This window comes from Cavia porcellus, unplaced genomic scaffold (assembly GCF_034190915.1).
Source record: "Cavia porcellus strain 051 isolate PalLab524CR breed Dunkin Hartley unplaced genomic scaffold, mCavPor4.1 scaffold_21, whole genome shotgun sequence".
Lineage (NCBI taxonomy): Eukaryota > Metazoa > Chordata > Mammalia > Rodentia > Caviidae > Cavia > Cavia porcellus.
The window spans coordinates 13,346,937-13,367,818 of record NW_026947504.1 but is presented as its reverse complement, the minus strand read 5'-3'; the positions used below and the strand labels follow the sequence as shown (position 1 = coordinate 13,367,818).

Below are 20,882 nucleotides of genomic sequence, written 5' to 3'. Positions count from 1 at the left end.
TTTATTTTTTTATTTTTTGAACAAATTACTGTCATTTCCTAGAAGCTTCTAGTTTTCAACACAAAAGTACTAGTCTACTTTTTTAATGAGATGTGCTGTATATGAAGGCTAGGAAGTGCCTCACAGCTTTTTACATTAAGGTATTAGCTATATTTCTTACTTAAAAATAGTAAAGTAGACAACTAGTTCTATTTTTTTAAATAAAGGATTTTTTTTTTTTTTTTTTTTTTGTCCTAGGAATTGAACTCAGGACTTCATGCTTGCCAGGTGGGCACTGTGCCACTGAGCTATTTCCTCAACACTTATCTTTTTTTTGAGACAGAGTCCCACCGTGTAATTCAGACCAGCTGTGAACTTACTATGTATGCTAGACTGGCCTCAGTCTCACAGCGATCCTCCTGTCACAGCCTCCCAAGTACTGAAATTACAGGCATGTCCCACCATGCCTGACAATAAGGGAGCTCTTATGATGATATAAAAGAACAAATCAGAATATCTTAACTTAACTATAATCACTAAATATTTTATTTTGTTTGGTTTGGTATCGGGGGACTGAACTCATGCCTTCACATTTGCCAGGCAGGTACTTATGCCACTGAGCTAAATCTCTGGCCCACTAAATATTTTGTATAAAGAATATATACATACTATATTTCATAAGACTTTAAAACTTTAATTTTTTTTTTTTTTTGTCTTTTGCTTTTTTATTGGTACCAGGGATCGAACTCATGACTGCCTGCTTACAAGTTAGGCGCTTATGCCGCTGAGCTAAATCCCCAGCCCCAAGACTTTAAAACTTTAATATATTTAATTAACTAATTGTTTTTCAAAGCTAATATTAATAGTTTATAATTAGTTTATCTACATTAAATGTAGGCAGCTAGGAAATCTGTTCCTAGGGAATCTCTGTTTCACAAATTCATTTCAAGTCTGTTTAAAGAACTTGCTGACTGTATTATAAACTTAACTCTTTTACTCTATCTAAAAGACCTTTTCATAATTATGCCTCTGTCTTGATAGGAAAAAAATGTAAGGTATTGATCAGCAGAGAAGGAAATGTTTCTGTTCTTATGAGTTCAAATAGGGAAACACCAGTTTTGATAACCCTAAGGCATCTGAATTCTAACTCCGGAGGTCCTGCGAACAGGTTTCTGCCGCTTCCTTTTTTATTCTGCAATGCAGCATTACACGGTCTGGTTGAGTGTTTTATCAAAGGTCTAGTGACACAAATCATAGTTTTAAGCTGAAGGATCCCTTAGAAACCATGAAGTGCAGTTCCCTGTGTATCTGCTCAGGCTGGGGAGTGGCTGGCACGGTGGACCACATGCTCAGAAGTTGAGTATTGTGGTTGCCTCAGGCTGCCAGCTCTGTGATTGGCTACGTTGTGGTCTTGGGTCTTACTCAGCCTTGGCTCCAACTATAATGGGAAACTAATAGTGGTACCTGCTTTGTAGGTTGGGAGATGTTTAGGTGTAATCTAGGAATAGCGTATATATGGCATGATGCCTGGGAAGTAGCAAGTCTTCAGTAAACGTGACTGATAAATAATGATGGGAATAATATATGAGCATATGTTGTCCTAAGATTGCTGTATGTCTTAATTATGCTGTTTGTATCTGGGCAACTGTTTTTTCTTTTCTTTTTTTCTTGAGACAGGGTCTTGCTAAGTAGTTCAGGCTGTGCTTTAACTCACTAGATCCTCTTGTCTCACCTTCCCAAGTGCTGAGATTACAGTTGTGTGCCATCATGCCCGGCTTGGGGTGACTTTGTTTGTTTGTGTTTGATGGTTCCGGGATTGATGAGCAGCTGTGTCTTTGTTTATATTCTTCTGGTTCACTCCTTTGTTGCTGTTCATTCTGAACAACCTTAATTGTTTGCTAAGTCAAATAATGCTTCCCAGGACCTAAACACAAGGCTCCATGTTTACCTTAGGCACTAAACTGTGTGTGCTCCCTCTCTGTGCTCTTCTTCTTCTTCTTCTTCTTCTTCTTCTTCTTCTTCTTCTTCTTTTTCTTCTCCTTCTCCTTCTCCTTCTCCTCCTCCTCCTTCTCCTCCTCCTTCTTCTTCTTAAAAAAAAAAAAAAAAAGGAAAATCATGACTGTGTTGGCTTTGTCTCGATTCCACCTGTGTGTCTCAGATGAGCTTGTTGTGAGGCTAAACATGCTTCTCTTGTTTGAAGGTAAGTTTTGTACAAGGAGGTGTCTAAGCATAAGCGATGCTCAGCTACAGCATCAGCAGTTTGTGATGGTGCTCGAGGAGAAACAGGCTGCATTGGGCCTGTTGTACTGATAGCATGTTAGTGCGTTCCCAAAGTATTTACCTCCTCTTTCAACGTGAGTATAATGTACACGTGCAGAAAATGAACAGTATTGTCTATTATATGCCCCATCCTACTCCCTCAAAATTTGTTAGAAAAACAAACATCTGTGTAGTCATTAGTCAAGAAATAGCATAATGTCAGCCCAGCAGAAGCCAGGCCAGACCTTTTCTACCAGGCATTGTGACTCGGTGTGTACTTTTGCCTCCGCTGCTGTACTTGGAATTGAGTCTAGGGCCTTCCCACTGAACTACATTCAGCTTTTAAAAAAATGTTTGTTTTTCTTTTTTGAGACAGTCTTGCTAAATTGCCCTGGCTAGGCGAACCTCTGCCTCCGCCTCCCAGGGTGCTGGGATTATCGGAATGCGCCACCACACCTGACGGGTCAGGTTTTGTAAATGTTCAGTTTGAGTTTAAAAAGAATGTGTAGTCTACAACACTATGTGTACCCAGTCGGTGTGAGAGTGGCAGACAGTTGTTCAAACCCATAGATAGCCCTACTGCTTTGTTTTCTGTTTTTATATTTTCTGTTTTGAGAGTTGTACTAAAATCCTTTGTGGCCGTGGATTCCCTTATATCTTCTTACAGTTCTGATTGCTTTTTATTTCTTTTGAGACTGTGTTCATAGGTGCAATCTAAATTGAGATTGTGTCATATAAATTTTGGTAAGTTGATTTTTTTCCTGAAAATTTTCCTCTTTTATTGTTTTACTTGTTGACCAAATGGCTGCTTTTTGTAACATTAATTTAATAGCCTAATTTTCTCTTGGTTATTGTTAATGTGAAATATATTTTACATCCTTTTACTTGTAGTCTTCTGTAGCTTTATTTTATTACTTTATTTTGGCGAACATAAAGCCTACGGAAAAATTGAGTAAGCATTCATATACCTGTCACGTAGATTTCCGAACTGAGATTTTGCCACATTTGCTTTGTCTGCCTCTGAATATGTATTTCTCAGACTTTTTATTTCAGACTAGTTTTGACTATATAAGAAAGTTGCATTTTATTTTTAAACCCCTTAAGATCTGGTCAAAAATAAAACATTTCATTTGGTGATCTGTTGATATCCTTTAAACTAAGAGAGTTTCTCTTCGATGACAGAAACCTTTTTTATTTATCAGGTTTTTTTGGTGACAGAGACCGTTTTAAAGATTAACCCATTTGTCATTGGATCCCTCTGTCTAGTTTTGTTTGTTTTCTCATGCTTAGAATGTTTAGGTCATTTTGTTGCTGTTTTTTGAGACAAGGTCTTGCTTTGCAGTGCAGGCTGTTCTTGAACTCACCATGTAGCCCAGGCTGGCTTCAAACTCATGGTTATCCTCCTGCTTCAGCTTCCTATGAGGATTACAGATATGAACCTCCTCTGCCCAGCTAAAATTGTCTTGAGAAGAGTACTATATGTGTAATTTGTACTACTTCATATGAGCATTAATATATTGTAGTTGTGTTCCATCATTGGTGGTACTTAGATCACCTAGTTAAAATGTCTGTGCGTTCTTCCACTGAGGTACTATCTGCATATTTAGTCTTGAATGCTTGTTGCCCTTCTCTCCTCGTATGTTGAAATTAACTCCCTAGATGATTGGTATTAGGAAGTAGGGCATTTACAAGGAAGACTTATGTCATGACAGCGGCTGCCTCATGAATGAGGTTCATGTCTTGTGAAGGGGCTTTGGGAGCTCTTCTGCCTTTCTCCATGTGAGGACACATAAGGATACTATCCTCTATGATCTTCACCATCACTTTGATTTTGGATTTTACAGCCTCCAGAACTGTGCCGTAAATTTCTGTTTATAAATTACCATTCTAAGATTCTTTGTTACCACAGCCTAGATGAACTGACACCTGTTCCCTACCAAGCTTTTACCAAGTGGTGACATTTGTGGGTAATCTGTCCTAATTTTATTGGTGGTTGTAATATGATGAGTTCTTAAACGTGGTTATCATTTCTTCTACCTGTATTAGGTATCATTCTCTACAAGAGGATTCTATAAATCAGAGTTTTCTTCGTCCTTTTCAAATAACTATGGACTGGTGTGTGCTTTTGTTTTTATTTTCTGTGGATGCTGTAATGAGTAGCCATTTCTTTGAATGCTCACATTTTCCTAAATCAATCAGTAGGGACCCCGTTCAGACTGGCGCCTGAGTCCTTTAGTTATCTCCCAATCAAACATGGAGCATTGCTTTCTTAACACCTGGCTCGCTTGGTGTTATTCTGTCCCAGAAGTGCTATCGATCTTTTCAAGGAACTCTACTTCATTTTAATAAAGAATATATTAAGAAACCAAGATCCAAGTGTTTTACATGCTTATTGCTATCAAAAACATTGCTTTTTTAAGCCTTCCCAATGGATGGAGATAAGAAATATATGTACCAATTGATAGAGCTAATACATATGTGTGTTTTTAAGTTGTAGTTTTACCTTAAACCACGTAATTTTTTGTTTTTGTCTTCTCCCCTTTCTACACAGAATTCTCGTTCCAAAGAACCTCACTGTATTTACTCAGTTGGTCTATTAGTAATTTCAGAATTACCATTCTAATACTACCATTAACAAATCTAAATAGAGCTCACATTTTTGTTTTGTAGGGTTTTTGTTTTTAGTTATTGTATCCTTAAAACATTTCACTGAGGGATACGGACAGAACACTATAGTCAAATATTTCTTGAATTGATTTTTTCATAAAAGCCTTCTAAAATATTTCTTAAATTATTTGTATGTGATTTCAATATAAGCTTATTGTTTCTTTTTATATTCAGTTTTACAGTTTGCTTTTTTTTTTTTAAAAAAAGTGTTTTTTGAATGAGCAAAATACATAGTTCAAAAGGTAAAACCATATCCATTCAGAGAATTTGTATTTCATGAACTGCTTCCCACTCTCTCAGTAGCTAAATATTATAATTAATTTCTGGGTTATATTTTCCATTTACATATTTTTTTTTACCAAATAAAAGGTCAAGTAATTTATACATTCTTTAAGTTTTTCTTATGCAATAGCTGTGAATAGAATTATATATAAAATTATTTTATACTTTTTTAAAGTTAACAACATAGTGTGGATGTTTTCTATTCTGATTTGCAGAGATCTTTCTTTCTCCCCTTCCCGTCTCTTCCCCTCTTCTCTCCAGTCCCCTACATCACACTGTTGGATAGGTGTACCATAACCTACTAATCCAGTCTCCTGTGGCTGGGCCTTCTAACTTCTAACTTCTTGGTATTTTATAGACTTTTTCTAGATTGTGTAGTGTACAACCTTACAATAAGTGGCTTTGCATTTGTGGAGGAGTATTTTCAGAGCAAGTTTCTATCAGTTGGCTTATTGGTCTAAGATTAAATGCAAAAGCGTAGTCATGTTAGTAGATGGGCAAAAGCGTTTGAGGAGGAGGGAAGGGCAAGCACAGGGCAGCAGGACAGGGCAGCAGGACAGGGCAGCAGGACAGGGCGTTGCGCTGTGCGGCTGCTGTGCGGAAGGAGCGGCGAGGAGGCTGCAGAAGGAAACGGGGCAGGGGATGAAAGTGGCTGCTCGTGGTTCTGTGTACTGAGGTCAGCTCACCGAATTACGGCACTGTTTCCTGTATTCCCAGCTGATTGCAGCACACTTGATAAGCAAAGAATTAATGTATTGAGCCTGAAATTCCCTGTGTAGCCCAAGAGCTCGGGACCTTCCTGATTCATCCTCCCAAATGCAGAGATCACAGGCGTGATCCCCCATGCCTGGTCTCTTCTTAATGTCTGCTCCCAAGGGGCTGAAGCAGCAGTAGGTGGTAGTGTGTTCCTCTATCTGTTGTATTTCTGTACTTGGTACTAAGTCCCGAGCTGTGCTGTCCAGCACTTCAGCCCCCAGCCCCATTTATCGACTTGAAATTTGGCTAGTCTGAATTGAGGCGTGCTTGCTCTATATTCTGGATTCCAAAGGCTTAGTATCAAAAAGAATTAAAATAATAATAATTTTAAAATGTTGATTATATGCCAAAATAGTATTCTTTTAAATATATTGGGTGGATGACAATGCACAGTGTATGTACTGTTGTTGGTCCCTGACATGCTTTGAAATTTTGTTGTTGTTTTTCTCCTTTTTTCCTTTAAATAAAGTGGGAAAAAAAAGAAAAGAGGAAAAAATATGTTGCGTTAAATAAATATGAAATTTTTTTTTTAAATTGGTACCGGGGATCGAACCCACTACCGCCTGCTTGCAAGGCAAGTGCTTATGCCGCTGAGCTAAATCCCCAACCCTCATAAATATGAAATTAATCACTTCTTTGTACTTCTTTGTTTAATGTGATTTATAGGAAATTTAAGATTGTATATGTGGCTCAAATCATGTTTTTATTTGTTAGCATGGTCTAGAGAGTTACTGAAGTTTAGGTGAAACATTACTTCCATTGGGTCATATAAGTGGTTTATAATCTTAGTTTGTTCCCCTCGAAGTGACACTAATTTTGCTAAGTCGCAAAGTTGCCTATATTAAGGATATATTTTGATCTCTTCCAAGATGTTCTGTTATAAAGATGCTTTTGTTAAAACTTCTTCAATAGCTTCTATTGCAGTTACTTTTTTTCTCTTTTAAAAAAAAAGCACTTTGGAACTTTCTGTTGAAAAGATACACTTTGAGTGCTTCTGTATCTCTCCAGAGTTTTACATATATATATTTTCTTTTGCAATTAGAAATAGATGGAGTGATACTTTGACACCTTAAGAATATTCTGCTCCCAATCGTTTTTACCTAACAGTTTAGTACCTGTTGAAGATACTTTCCTAGTAAATAATTTGTTGGGGGCTATGCAAAATGATTTTTTTTTTTTGTCTTTTTCCTTTTTATCGGTACCAGGGATCAAACTCACAACTGCCTGCTTGCAAGGCAGGCACTTATGCCGCTGAGCTAAATCTCCAGTCCCGCAAAATGATTTTCATATGCTGTCGTTTCTTTTTTCATAAGTAGTATTCTTCTGTACTGAACTATATTTTTCATTCTTTTTTAAAAGTGAGAATTAGTTATGTGGTATGTGGGTGAGTCACTTTATATAGTAAGTGTTTGATTAGGAAAGTTGGATACCAATGAAAATCATAAAATATTGAATCATAGCTTACATGTACAATGGTTGTTCACTCTTCAAGGGAAATGTACTGTAAATCTGGTTTTTTAAAAAAAATTTGGTTGTCATCTTGTTATTCGTGTAACTTGAATTTTCATGTATGACAATTACTCAGCACAGTGTAGAGTACTTACATGTGCAGGCACTGGTGAGCACTTGCATAGGGTGCTAAGAAGCTGCATAACTGTACTTACCGTGGGATGCTCTGTGGATGTGGAACGTCTCACCTAACATGGCGTTAAGGCAGTGACAGTTCTGGAAATGCAGTTAAGAAACTGCGTCCTACAAATCTTGATTTGGAAGTGTTACAGGCTTTTGCTAGCAATCCTAGGTTGGGAAATATTCTGAAGTTCAGAAGCTATATTGTTCTTTAGAGGACTGGAGTTACAGTACTCTTCTCATCTTGCTGCTATAGTTTGCAGTTTGCTCTTACTGTCTTTCTAATGTAGCATTGAATTATGATTTCAAATTCTACCCCTCGGTGTGCAATTTTGCCTAATGTTTGGTCCTCTGAAGACATTTCCCAGTGCTTCTGAGGTCCATCCCTCTGTGAAGCACGTCTTAGAGGCATATGTTAGTGGCTTTTCACAACAGTAGGGAGGCTCTTACCAGCCAAGTCCTGCTTAGTTCACTCGTATCCTTCTGGGCTGAGCAGGAAAGATGCATTACTTTCTTGGCATTAACAGTCAGTTCATGGAAGTGAAAGGGATTTCTAGGAGTCTGAAATAGCCTTAGACTCCTGTCTGGAATTGGAGAAGATCACGGATGGGAAGATCCTCCTGTCCCTGGTTTTGGGTGAGCTATGATAATCTTCCCGTCTTGATGAATTGGACCAATGTAGTCTAGAGATTTAAGAGAGGCCCCTGCTGCTTCTCAGCCATAGAATGACAGAAATCTGCAGTTTCTGAGACTTCCAAGTGAAGACCGAGTGAGTTATACTTAGCTGAAAAAATGTTTACTAGGGGTATGTGATTGTTGATACCTGAATATTTCCCAAACCTTCATGAGTTCATAAGTGGGGCTTTTGAGAGGCAATTGGATCATGGGGGCATGATCATGGGGTGGAGATCATCAGTAAATTTACAGCTAAATCTGATGCTGGGTGAAGCCTGGTCAGAGGAGCCTGCTCACTGGGTTCATGGCCTGAAAGAGTTTATCTCCCTCACTCTTTGCTTCAGCTCATCTCTGTTTTCTGACTGGCATGACGTAAACACATCTCTGCCATGCCACTGGTGCTTGGAGCCAGCTGATTATGGACTGAAACTTTTCCAAACGGAGTCAAGAGAAATCTCCCCTCTTAAATTGTGGGTATTGGGTATTATGTCTCAGTGACAAATGTGACTAAGAGTATCTCTTAAAGCCAAGGGACTTTTCATTAAAGATGTCTTCTGTATCTCTATTATTTCTTTTCAGATTGGTAAAATAGATACTTTAAAGTCTTTCATGCAATAGAATGTCTGTGAGTCTGTGAGTTATACAGCTATGATCTCAGATTCTAGAATACCAGATCAACATTCTTTTGAAGAGATATCTCACTTTAGGTTGACCCTAAGTCTAGAATCAGCCATCTTACTGCCAAAAGGAAGAGGGTGGCCAAGTGATAAAAAGACACTTCTTGCCATGAGTTGGTTTGGACCTTACTTCTCTAAGTGTTCTGAGGATGTTTCCTTACTCAAAACACACTCACCTCTGCTGTTTTCACTGATGTTATCTGAAGATGAACGTTTTATTTCCAACTTGAGGTAGGATAATATTTTCCTCCAGATTTTGCACTTTAGTTGAATTATCAAGCCGATCTCTTTTTGAGTCCTAGGGAAAAGGAAACTGGGCTTGGAAAGAAAGTGATTTCAGACCTTTCCCATGTGTACTTGAGAAGGGGGCAACTGATTAGTTCCTCCTGGCCTCGCTTGGCTGGTGGAGAGAACTGGCCTGGGTAAAATGATGTCTCTTTGTTCTTAGCTTACAGTGTTACACCCTGATCAAATGAACTTTATTTCTGGTGACTGCCAATAATTTCCATCCCTTTGACATCAAAACTCCTCAAGGGTTTTGGCTTTGGTTAAGAATGTGAAAGAATCCAGGAGACCCGAGCAGAAGACAGAATAAATTCCTAGTTTTGTAAGTTTGATTAAAGAAGAGAGTGACGGGGAGCCCTCCAGATAGTGTGAAGCACTGGACACATGAGGGCATGCAGGGGGGAAGGACTTAGCTGCTAGGGGAGGAGGAGGACGGCGTAGAACGAGGCCAACGGAGTCAAGGGCCCATCTCCTGACACTGGTCACCAGGGAGGAGGCCGGATTTCTAGGACTGTCCCCTGTCTCCCTACCAGTGAAAGCTGCCTACTACTGTTGATTAGGGTTAACAGCTTTCTTGGCTTGCCTGGGCCGGTACTGGTTTTAGCGCTAAACATTTCCCATCCCTTTAGTCCTGGGAAAGCTGTCACGGTTGATTACCCTGGCTAAGTTTTAAAGTATTGAGTTAGCACATGACAACTGCAAAATTGGCCCAATCACCTTTTTCCTTCGTTTTCAGGAAAGTATACACAATCCCCTAAGGAATGTACCAGGTTCAGAGATTAAAATAATATCTGCCACTGACTGTATGCTGACTGTGTGCCAAATGTATGGTCTTGGTTACCGCTCAGTGGCGGTAAGAGGAGTTAGTGTGTTTTATATCCAGTTTGATGGGACAGGAAGAGACCAGAGCTGAGGGATATGACTAAGTTTTATGTTTTCCAGGACCAAATAACTAGAGTGGATCCGAGGCATGTTTGAATTTTAATGTGCCTAAATCTGAAACTTGTGATTTTTCCACTAAATGAACTTGCTAAACGGACAGACTCTCTGGTCTAGCATGTACTGTGGCCAGCAGCTTCACCTTGTGTTTCCAAAGCCATTCTTGTTTTTCATGGTAGCATAAGATTTCCTGGGATAAATACAAAAAGGCAGTCCAGCAGGCTGAAATAGCTACTTTAGCCTTATCTGTGTAGCTGTCCCGATTCACCCTTCAGTTCTTAACAGGCTACTAAGTGCCTGGACTAGGATGTGCTCAGTGAAGGGTCGGGAGGTGGTTACTTTAGTTATGGCACCTGAGCAGGAATCTTGAACTGAAATGTCTTAGCTAATATGTGTAAACTCAAACATTTTAATTGAAAAATCATCAAAGATTTAATGTAGTAAGGAAAGAAAGAATATGCTTCTCTTTGAGTTTAATATTAGGTAAACCCTTTTTCCTCCGAGGAAAAGCTGGTCCTCTTGATTATTTGATTTGGAATTCATAGAAGACAGGCTTCCTTGCTGTGATAAAAGGTGTTATGCACATCATGCTAAGATAGAAGCAAAAAGTTCTATTTTGGGCTGCAAACTGTAAATAGTTTATTTCAGGAGAAAATCTAACCCAGGTGCTCAGCCCTAAAAAAATTCCTCTCCGAAATGAGAGCTGATAGAAGCTCTCAGCACAGTGATGGACATTCTCAGTGGGTAGGGAGTGACATTGAGAAGGAAAAGCCTTGGATTGTGCAGGGATGCAGAAAGCTGTACGCCTACCCTGCTTTTATTTCATCAGTGCACACCAGGAAGTTGTGCCTTTACTAGAGAAAGAGCTGCAGCTAACATCATACAGATTAGAGAAACTAGGTACGAGGAAGACTTGTACCACAGAAGAGACACGGAAGCCGTTGCATGCATGTTTATGATGTACCCACGAGGTTTTTAGGTACCGTGTGCTAGGTGCTGGGCAGGTAGAGAGGAGCAGCGTGTGCCCTGCTGGCCTCAAGGAAGCCACACATATAGGTAAACAAATATTCCAAGTATAAAAGCGTTTCCTTGGGGCCTATTACAAATATTCATAGATGTTTTAGGTTGCTTGGGCTGCCATAATGAAAGGCTACAGACTGAGTCAAAAAAATAAGAGAAATTCATTATCTGTAGTTGTGGAGGCGGGATATCTGAGGTGACTGTCCCAGCATAGTTGTTGGGTTTTGGTGAGCGCTGTCTTCCTGGCTTGCAGTGTGCTCACCTCACTGACCATGTTGTTTTCTCTGTGTACTTGGGGAGAGGCAGAGAGAAGGAGGGAGGGAGGGAGGGAAGGAAGGGGAGGGGAAGGCAGAGAGTGAGCTGTGCTTTCCTCTTATAAGGCTGCCAGTCCCGTTGGACTAGTGTCTCACTCCTCTGAAATAATTTAATAAGAGACTTAGCTCCATGGATAGCCACACTGGGGGCTAAGACTTCTACACAAGTTGTATGGAATAAAAGTAGTCCACAGAAGTAGGCTGTGACTCACATGAAAACATTAACTTGGGGTCTCTGTCTCTGTCTCCCCCCATCTCATTCTTCCCTTCTCTGTACATATAATGTATAATATAATATGTAATACATATTTATATTTATAAATTAGCTTTTGAAATTATTTGGCTATGCAATTCACTTGATTACTAGCTGCTACTTCTTAGCAATCATAAATACTTGGAAATCTTTGCAAAACAGGAGGATTTACAAATTGCTTTCCAGTACAGTAAAAATAAGTGAGTCCTACATTTGATAATTAATAAAATTAACTGTTAAATTTTTGTGTTTAAGTATTAATTTGCATTTTGTACTTTTTATATTTTGGAGCCAATACTCTTTGCAAATCTCACTTACATAGGCTCTTTTTAAAAAGCTTTTCAGTTTAAAGAGAAAATTTCACAACACAATACTTAGGGGATAACAATAGTATGTACATTGTGTAATGTTATCCTCAAACCAGTTACTCAGAGTCAACAACATCTTGTGTCTACAGAGGCTCTTAGACTCTAAGTGTTATCTGTAACACCTGATGGATGGAAGGGCTGGAGGCGACTCTCAGATCTCCTGCCCAGTCCTAGACAGATCACTACCAACCCCACATGTCTCCCAAGCTCTGGTGCAGCATTTCCATTTCTGTGAAGCGTCTTCTTGATGTGTCCCTGCGCTTTGGTTTGGGTCTATCCAAACCCTCTTCCCTTCCATCGTATCCCCTATTTCTGTTGCCATCTCCCCACACCAACACCACACATAGACAGTGGAAGACTTGGAGGCCGTTACAGTCACTGTCAGTGGTGTCCACGTCCACTGCTGACTGTTTATTTGGTCTGAAATGAGAGGCGAATTTACTTTTTCACAGCACAAATTCTTACGGAGGCTGCTCAAAAGGGGCACATGAGATAATGAAGCATGCCCAACATTGGACTCATCCGAGGCTCCTTCTACCCTACCTTGGCCCACATCTTCCATGAGGTAAAATGTCGCTGACCCTTCCCTATGGAAATCGTCAGCCATTCCCACTATTACAGTTCAAGAGAACCTAACTTTGAGCCTCGGAGAGAGAAGGAAACACCCAGTCCCTGGACTCAATTCCTTCATTCTGAATGGCACACTGGGAGTATCCATTCCTTCTAGAGAAAATCAACCCAGAGGTGTACTTTTTGGTCCTATGAGAACAAAGCATTCTCATTTGATATCAAGACATGTTCTGAATTGGCTTATTTACTTAAGTGATAGTATGGGTTACCTGCCATAGTGTAGTCTAGGTTTCCAATTTCTTGTCAATCTGTCTTCAACAAAGCTTCAAAACCCTTGAGATATAGCCCTGTCAGGTCACCTCGTAGTCTGATGTAGTGGTGTATGTGTGTAGTCCTGGCTGAGGCAGGAGGGTCCCAAGTTTGAACCCAGCCCGGGCAATTTAGAGATGTGGTAAGACACTTTCAAAACAATAAGTTGAAAAATACTTGAAGACACAGCTCAGGGTGAAGGTCTGGTTCAATTCCCAATACCAGAGGTTGGGGTGGGAGTTTGCCTTACCTTGTTATACCCACTCTGTGTACAATAAACTAATTACGTGTTCTTCTGTTGATTCAAGAACAAAACAAAAATACCTCAAGTAGTCTTTTTCATCTGAAACCACAGAAAGCAGAGAGCATAAGGCAACTAACCAAAGCCAGTCTTTAGGAATTGGCATGATGAGATTTCAAATATGTGAATTTTTTTGTCTTTTTGAGACAGGATCTCATATGCAGTTCAGGCTGGCCTCGAGCTCACTTTGTAGCCCAGGCTGGCCTCAAACTTGCAACGATCCTCCTGCCTCAGCCTCCCGAATGCTGGGATTACAGGTGTGTGCTGCCATATCCAGTTGTGGGTTTACTAAGCACTGGGAAATGTTGAGGCAGTAGACTGCATAGTGAATCGCAATAACAGGATTTGGAATGATAATGCCAACAAAAATATCATGGAAGAAGGTGTGGTGGAAGGGGAGGGAGGAGACAGTGAAGGCAGGCTGGACGCTGTTGGCTCCCTGTCTCTTTATCCCTCTCATCTTGCACCAGTGTTATTCTGAACATCTTGATTTCCAATTTAATCACCATCTTGACTTTCCAGGAGCCATGAGCTCGCCCGCCCTGTGGTGAAGCAGCCGGTCCGCGGAGCCAGTAACAGCGCCACAATCACCACGATTGTTGAGACTGGTGGGGACTGGAGCACTGGCCTCTTCAGCGTCTGCAGAGACAGGAGAATCTGTATGTCCCCCTCTTTGTTTAAGTTCCTCCTTACTATTTTCTTTCCCAAGGCATCAGTAAATGAATAAGCAACGTCAGACACAAGGACAGCAATCAAACGGATTCAGAACAACTGGACTAATCTTCTAGAGACTCACATTTATGCCTTAGCTGGAAAAATCTTGCTTTTCAGCAGTGTGGATGCTTGCATAGAATTCAAAGATTTTTTAAAATGACAAAAACTACTGTTAGCAAAGATGTACAAACAGGCTGTCTTATCTCTTGTCGGGGAGTGTGAATTGGTGTGGCCTTCCTGCTGGATGGCAGTCCATCGGAAAGAACTTCCAAAGTTACATAGATTTTGACCCAGTAATTCAGGTTGGTTTGCACTCGTTTTTCTTTTGAAGGTGCTGAGGATCAAGCTTAGAGTCTAGCACTGTTAGGCAAATACTCGCTGCTGAGCTATGTTTCAAGCCCAGTAATTACATTTTAAGGAAGGAATGAAATCATTACAAAGATTTTTCAGGAAAATTAAAAATTTTGGCAAAAGCCTGGAACAACATAAACATTCAACTGGGAGCACCATATGATGAATTATTATACAGTCATGAAAAGTCAGGGGAGGATAACATTTAATGAGATGAAAATATCTTTGGATACATTTTTAGGGTAAAGAAACAGATTGTAAACTATGTACATTAGATACCATTTTTAGGGTGGTATGCAAACATTTAGAAAAAAGTCTGTAAGGATACACATACAAATGTTTATAGCAGATGTCTCCAGATGGTAGACTAGTGAATAATCTTAGACTAATGAATAATCTTCCCATTTTCCTTCCCTTCCCTTCCCTTCCCTTCCCTTCCTTTCTCTCTCTTTCTCTCTCTCTCTCTCCTTTCCTTCCTTTCTTTTGGCACTGGCAAAAGAAGCCTAGCGACTTCTCACCAAGCTAACACTTCTAGCTGTTTTTTAATGTTAATTTTTTTATTTTGAGACAAAATCTCAGACTCCTAGAGTATAAGATTACATGCTCACACCACCATGCCTGGCTTCCTTATTATCTCTTAATATTTCTGTGAAGAATATGTAGTACTCATAACAAACTCAATCACAAAAATAAACTTCTTGTTGATTGAAATCTTCAGACACTGGTTCAGCTCTAAAGTACAAATCACACTGTCCTCTAGCTTCACAGTTTCCCCCTGGATTTTGAGTTAAAGCATATAGATTCTATTTTTACTTGAGAACATTCTGATCTACTTTGGAGACAACATGTCTGGAATCCACTCCAGGACTTGGCACTCTCACCTCAGAGAGAACTTGGTTTATAGAATGTCATGAAGAAGGTGATGGGGTAACCATCTGACAGATGAAAGGCAGTCGGTTAAAAATCTGAGAGACCCAGGTCTAATGTTTTTGAAGAATATGGCTCTCTCCATCCTGTGGTGGATTCTAAGAGCTTCTGAATGTGTCCTGAAGTATCACAGGATGGGTTAGCTAGCATGCTCTGAGCAAGCCTCCTTCAGCTAAAGGTCTTTCTTGTGGCTCTGAGCTCTGCAGGCCTCTTGTGGCTACTGCTGCCCATGTGGCTTTGGACCAGACCATGATGGTGCCAGTTCTCTGGTTGTCCAGGGATTTTTCTGTTTCTCTATTTTTATGATTTTGGTTGTCACTTGGTACCAAGGTACACAGAAGGTATAGTAGTCAGACACAGATGTGAAGATCTAGATTGAATTGCTAACTAGACCATTTTTTAAAATAACATATAGTTTGGGGCTGGGGAATATTAATGCAATTCCAGATAAGGCAAAATCTAGAATTTAATGGAGTGAAGAGAATAGGCTTGTAACAGATTCAAAACTCATCTTGAGTTTCCCTTGTGGTCTTACTGGCCATGTAACCTTAAGCAAGTTCTCCGTGTCTTCATTTTCCACTTCTAAAATGAAGATGAGGTGCCAACCTCAAGGGTTGTTGTCAAGATTAAAACAGATAATACACAGACCCTACTCTAATACTGTTTTTTTTTTTTTTTTTTTTTTGGTACTGGGGATTGAACTCATGACTGTGCACTTGCAAGGTAGGCACTTATGCTGCTGAGCTAAATCCCCAGCCCCTAATACTGGTTTTGATTAGTCAGGAATTGTTGGTTACAAGCTATGCTAGATTAATTAGTGTTTTCTTAAAATGTATGTTTGCGTGAAACCTCTGGATGTGACCTTATTTGGAAATAGGATGTTTGGAATGTGATCGCCTGGATTAGAGTAAGAAGGTTCCTCAGACCCTTCAGAAGAAACAAACTCTGCCAGTGCCTTGATCTTAGACTTCTAGCTTCCAGAATTTTCCAGTGAGAGAATAATTTGTTGTTTTAAGATGCTCAGTTTGTGATATTTGTAATAGCCCTAGGAAACTAATACACAAGTAAATGTTAGATTTCATTAGAAGGCTATAGAACAGCTCATAGTATCAAAAGATTAGCGGGAAACCAAGCTCAGAAAGGATGAGACGGATTATTGCCAGGAACTTACTGACAGTCTGGTCAACATTGAATATTTTTATTCTTGTGTCATCCTGCCTGAGAATTGAAGTTTTAGCAGCTGCTATGGCTCAGTTTGCCTAGTTTAGATCACATGTCTACTGCTTGTTGAAGCCGGTCAATACTGCTCACAATAATGAAGAAATAATTTCCTAAATTTACTATTAGGGTGGTGTCACTAACGGAATCGAAGCGAACATTACTGCAAAATGTTTAGTGAATCTTAGCTATTAAGATAATTGTCACTCTGTATTTTAAAATTTCCCTTTGGCATATTGAGAGCGAAGAGTAGAGACATCAGGCTCACCCTAGATGTTTCCATAATTTCTATGTAATCCCAAGAGCTTCTAAAAAGCTGGTCAAAGAGACTCATTCCTCAACCATTCTTTTTACTTGAACACTGTTTTACCACTCAGCTCTTTTCTAACCCCATCATGTTTGTGGTATAATTACACAAAATTTCCTGAGGATTCCCTGGTTGTCCATGTGAGAATCTACTCTAGTCACAAGGGCAGAAGGAAGGAGATGTGGAGAAATATAATACGCTGTACAATTGGGCACGAATGGTGAAGGAGACCTGTGGGTACAGCATTTGGAATGATGCTGAATGTTGTGTTCAGTTTCCTAAGTGGACCTCTATTTATGAATTCTCATAGCGACTCTGATTGAATGGTCTCAGAAGAAAATCCAAAGGTGGTATCAGTTTGTGCTCTCATTATCTGCACCATAATTCTGAGGATGCAGTTGAAATCTGAGTGTTATGAATCTTGGATTTTTTCCCCTCCTTGTTTCAAAGGACTGTTAATTGTAAATTATTTCATCCTCAAAGTTTCATTGTAAGTAAATCACAATGCAAGGAGTGGTGATAGACTTAAGAACAAAGGAGTCTTCTTTTCTTGACTGTTCTATGCCAGAGTCCCACCCTGGGACATTTCTCCATCAGAAGCTGAGAATTACTGCTACCTTTGTCAACCATTAAGCAAAGGGTACATTGTGAACAGCAGTGCTTTCCATTTCTTTTTGACATTTTATGTCTTCATTTTATCATAATTATTTTAAAAAATTGCCCCCTTCGCCCCAACTTTCTGCTTCAGACTGCGCTAAGATTCTGAATTCACACTGTAGAGATTAGTAAATGGATGTCTCCATGCCCCTTAGAGATAGAGTAGCTGAAAATTTAAATGTGAAGAGGAAGCCAGGGGGAAGTAAGTAGCTGCTAAGTGACATTGTGGTAAAAGTCTGGGTAGTCTGGCATTGGAACTATTTGTGATGTTACTGCAAAGAAAGTTTATATGAATGGTGTAATCCACATTAGCTTGTAATTCAACCAATATTTACTGAGTTCAAACCTACGTAGGGGCACTCCCTGCACGTTACAGGCACAGTAGTGAATCAGGCAGAGATGATTTTTTTAAGATGAAGTAAATAAATCAGTAAGCAAAATAACTGCAATTGTGATAAATGCCATGAAAGAGATAAACAGGGTGCTAAAAAGGGAAATTATACTGGATGGGGCAAAGGAGGACCTTTCCTGCACTTCATTTTAAACTCATACCTGAGGAATATGAAAGCGTCAGCTTTTCAAATAATTTACCTGTAAAGGGTAGTGTAAGCACCAGCAGGAAAAGCTTTGGTTCCTACTGGAACCCTTGAAATGCCCAAGGAGGGAAGATGAGATTTTCTTTGATAAAGGAAAGAGGCATGAAAAGGTGTCAGACTGGGATCCACACACTGCATCTCAGGTAAACTACATGGAAATAAGGACCATGGCTATCTCTCATTCATTGCTACGGAGCCCAGGGCAGCATCTGGCCCGCAGGAGGAGACACACAGACATTTCCCAAATGACACACTGAAATGCATACATTTATCATTTGCTTCTGTCAAGCATTTGATTGCAAGAGTCGGTCTTGGAAGGGAGGTAGCAATCCACTGGTCTGATTTGCCCTAATCCCCCCTGCAGCATACCTGGGGTTGCAGATAGCCTCAGCTTTCTGAACGCTCACAGGGTGGAAACCCCATTGCCTTTGGAGTCAGCACAGTGTGTTTTCCAAATTCGTTGAATAGGTTATTATGAAAGTAGTTCAGAATTCAAAATTACCCTTTTCGTATATAAAAACAGGTGCTCCATCTTTTTTTTCCTGTCCACCCAGTTCTTCTCTCTACAAACAACTACCCTTACTTGAGTCCAGATATTGTCCATGTGCTTGTAAGGATATAAAGGTTTTTAAAAAATAAAATGGATTTTAATTTTAAACATATATAGTTATTATAAAAAATAAAAATACAAAAGATTATAAGAAAACAGTGTTCTGTAATTGTGACTCCTGGAAATAGCTTTTTAGTACATATAATATAAACTCATATAAAACTGTAGAACTGTAAACATTCTGCACCTTGGTTTTGTTTTAACAATACGTTTAGTTTATTAGCTCATACCACCAAATCTGGAGCTAATTTCTTTTTTTTTTGTCTTTTTTCCTTTTTATCGGTACCAGGGATCGAACTCACGACTGCCTGCTTGCAAGGCAGGCACTTATGCCGCTGAGCTAAATCCCCAGCCCCAAGGAGCTAATTTCTTAAATTGCTGCAAAGATTCCACTGTACCAAAATTTATTTAACCAAAACTTCCAGTTGGTGGACTTCTATATGATTTCCAGATTTTTTGCTACTCAAATAAATACTATATAGACTATCCTTATATATACATCATTTGCATGTATGTATTATATCTGCAAAATAATTGCTCAGGGTTAAACCTGCAGTTTAATCTTTTTTTTGAGATAATTCTAAATTTTATTTATTTATTTTGTTTTTTTATTATTTATTAGTACCATTTAGATCTACATAATAGTTACATTCATCATAGGGAATTTATACCCTTATGCGATGAATCTTGATTTCTTTTTTTCCTCCGTCCCTTCTCCTCCCTTCCACACCTTTCCCGTCCTTATTTACGAAGCTTTGTTTCCATTTTATGCTCCTTTTCTCATTTTTTCTTTGCCTTTCCTTTTGCCCTCGCTCCTCCCTGGTTCCCTTTCCTTCTGAACAATTTCTTCCTATCTCACAGTCTCTGTTATATATTTTGCTTCTTATTTACACTTTCACTGGAAAGACACCACTGGAAAGACAATGCAATGTTGACATGTTTGTCCAGCTTATTTCATGTAAGAGTGTGCTCTCAAGGTCTCAAGATGTCTGGAGTTTATCATTCTCTTTTTTTTCCCAGATACAAATCGAACCTGTATTTTCTTTTTTTCAAAAAAATTTTTTTACCTTAAAAACAAAAAAGAACAAAAATGATGATACAGACTTTCAAAACAAAATAATGGAGATTAACACTGGTTAATATATTGCATATTGTTGTCTTTAATATAATTGTTTAGATTACCAGATACAAGCATAAAAACAATAAAACAGTGAAAGAGCAAACTTCTTTTTGATGAACAGATGAAAGGAGAAAAGAAAAGGAAAATATATGTCTGTGTATATATATTCCTACATATATATGTATGCACATATACAAGATAGGTGAGTTTATCATTCTTTATAACTAATACTCCACTGTATTAAAAAAACCACATCATTTTTATTCATTCATCAACTGATAATCATTTTTTATCCATTCAGCCATTTGATAGCTATTCTTTCAGGAGTGAGTTGGAATCTCAGCATTGTTTTGATTGACATCTCCTGAGGGACTGGTGCTGTTGAACTTTTTTGTTATATATTTATTTATTTGCCAGTTTTACTTCACCTGAGAAATGTCTGTTCATTTCAGATACCCATTTTTGGACTGATTCTTTAACTTTGGGGTATAGTTTTATATGTTTAGATATTAGTCCTTGGTCTGAGGAACAACTGGCTAAATTTTTTTCTCACTTTGTGGATGTCTTTTTACCGAGTTGGTGATTTCTTTTGATGTGCAAAAACTTTTTAATAAGATAAGATCCCAGTTGTTGATTCTTTGAAGTATTTTTTGTGCAGTTTGAGTTTTGTTTATGAACTCTCTGCCTACCCCTATGTCTTCAAGACTTTTACCTACTTTCTTTTCCAGTAGACATTATTTCTGTTTTAATATTTAGATCTTTGATCCACTTTGACTTTAGGGCATGGTGATAAACATGGGTCTACTTTTAATCTTTGGCAAGGAGAGAGCCAGTTTTTCCAGCACCATTTATTAAAGAGGCTATCTTGTTTCCAGTGAACATGTTTGGCCCTTTTGTCAAAGATGAGGTGCTCGAGTGTTTATAGTTATGTCCACATCTTGTAATCTGTTCCACTGACCTCAGGTCTGTTTTTTTCCAGTACTATGCTGATTTTATCACAGTAGCTTTGTAGTATAATTTCAAGTCAGAGATTGTGATGCCTCCTGCATGGAGTTTGTTGCCCAGAATTGCTTTTGCTATTCTAGGTCTCTTCTGTTTC

The 20,882-nt window shown here is 39.0% G+C and overlaps 1 protein-coding gene across 1 annotated transcript in view; it reads left to right on the top strand.

Moving 5' to 3' along the window:
• Positions 1 to 93: 93 nt before the first annotated feature.
• Plac8l1 (PLAC8 like 1) overlaps positions 94 to 20,882 on the top strand; it is a 30,718-nt gene continuing 9,929 nt past the window's right edge. The window contains exons 1-2 of the mRNA XM_003477304.4: positions 94 to 9,155; positions 13,806 to 13,942. Coding sequence (XP_003477352.2) covers positions 8,896 to 9,155; positions 13,806 to 13,942 — 397 coding nt within the window. The 5' untranslated portion in view covers positions 94 to 8,895. The remainder of the gene's footprint in view (positions 9,156 to 13,805; positions 13,943 to 20,882) is intronic.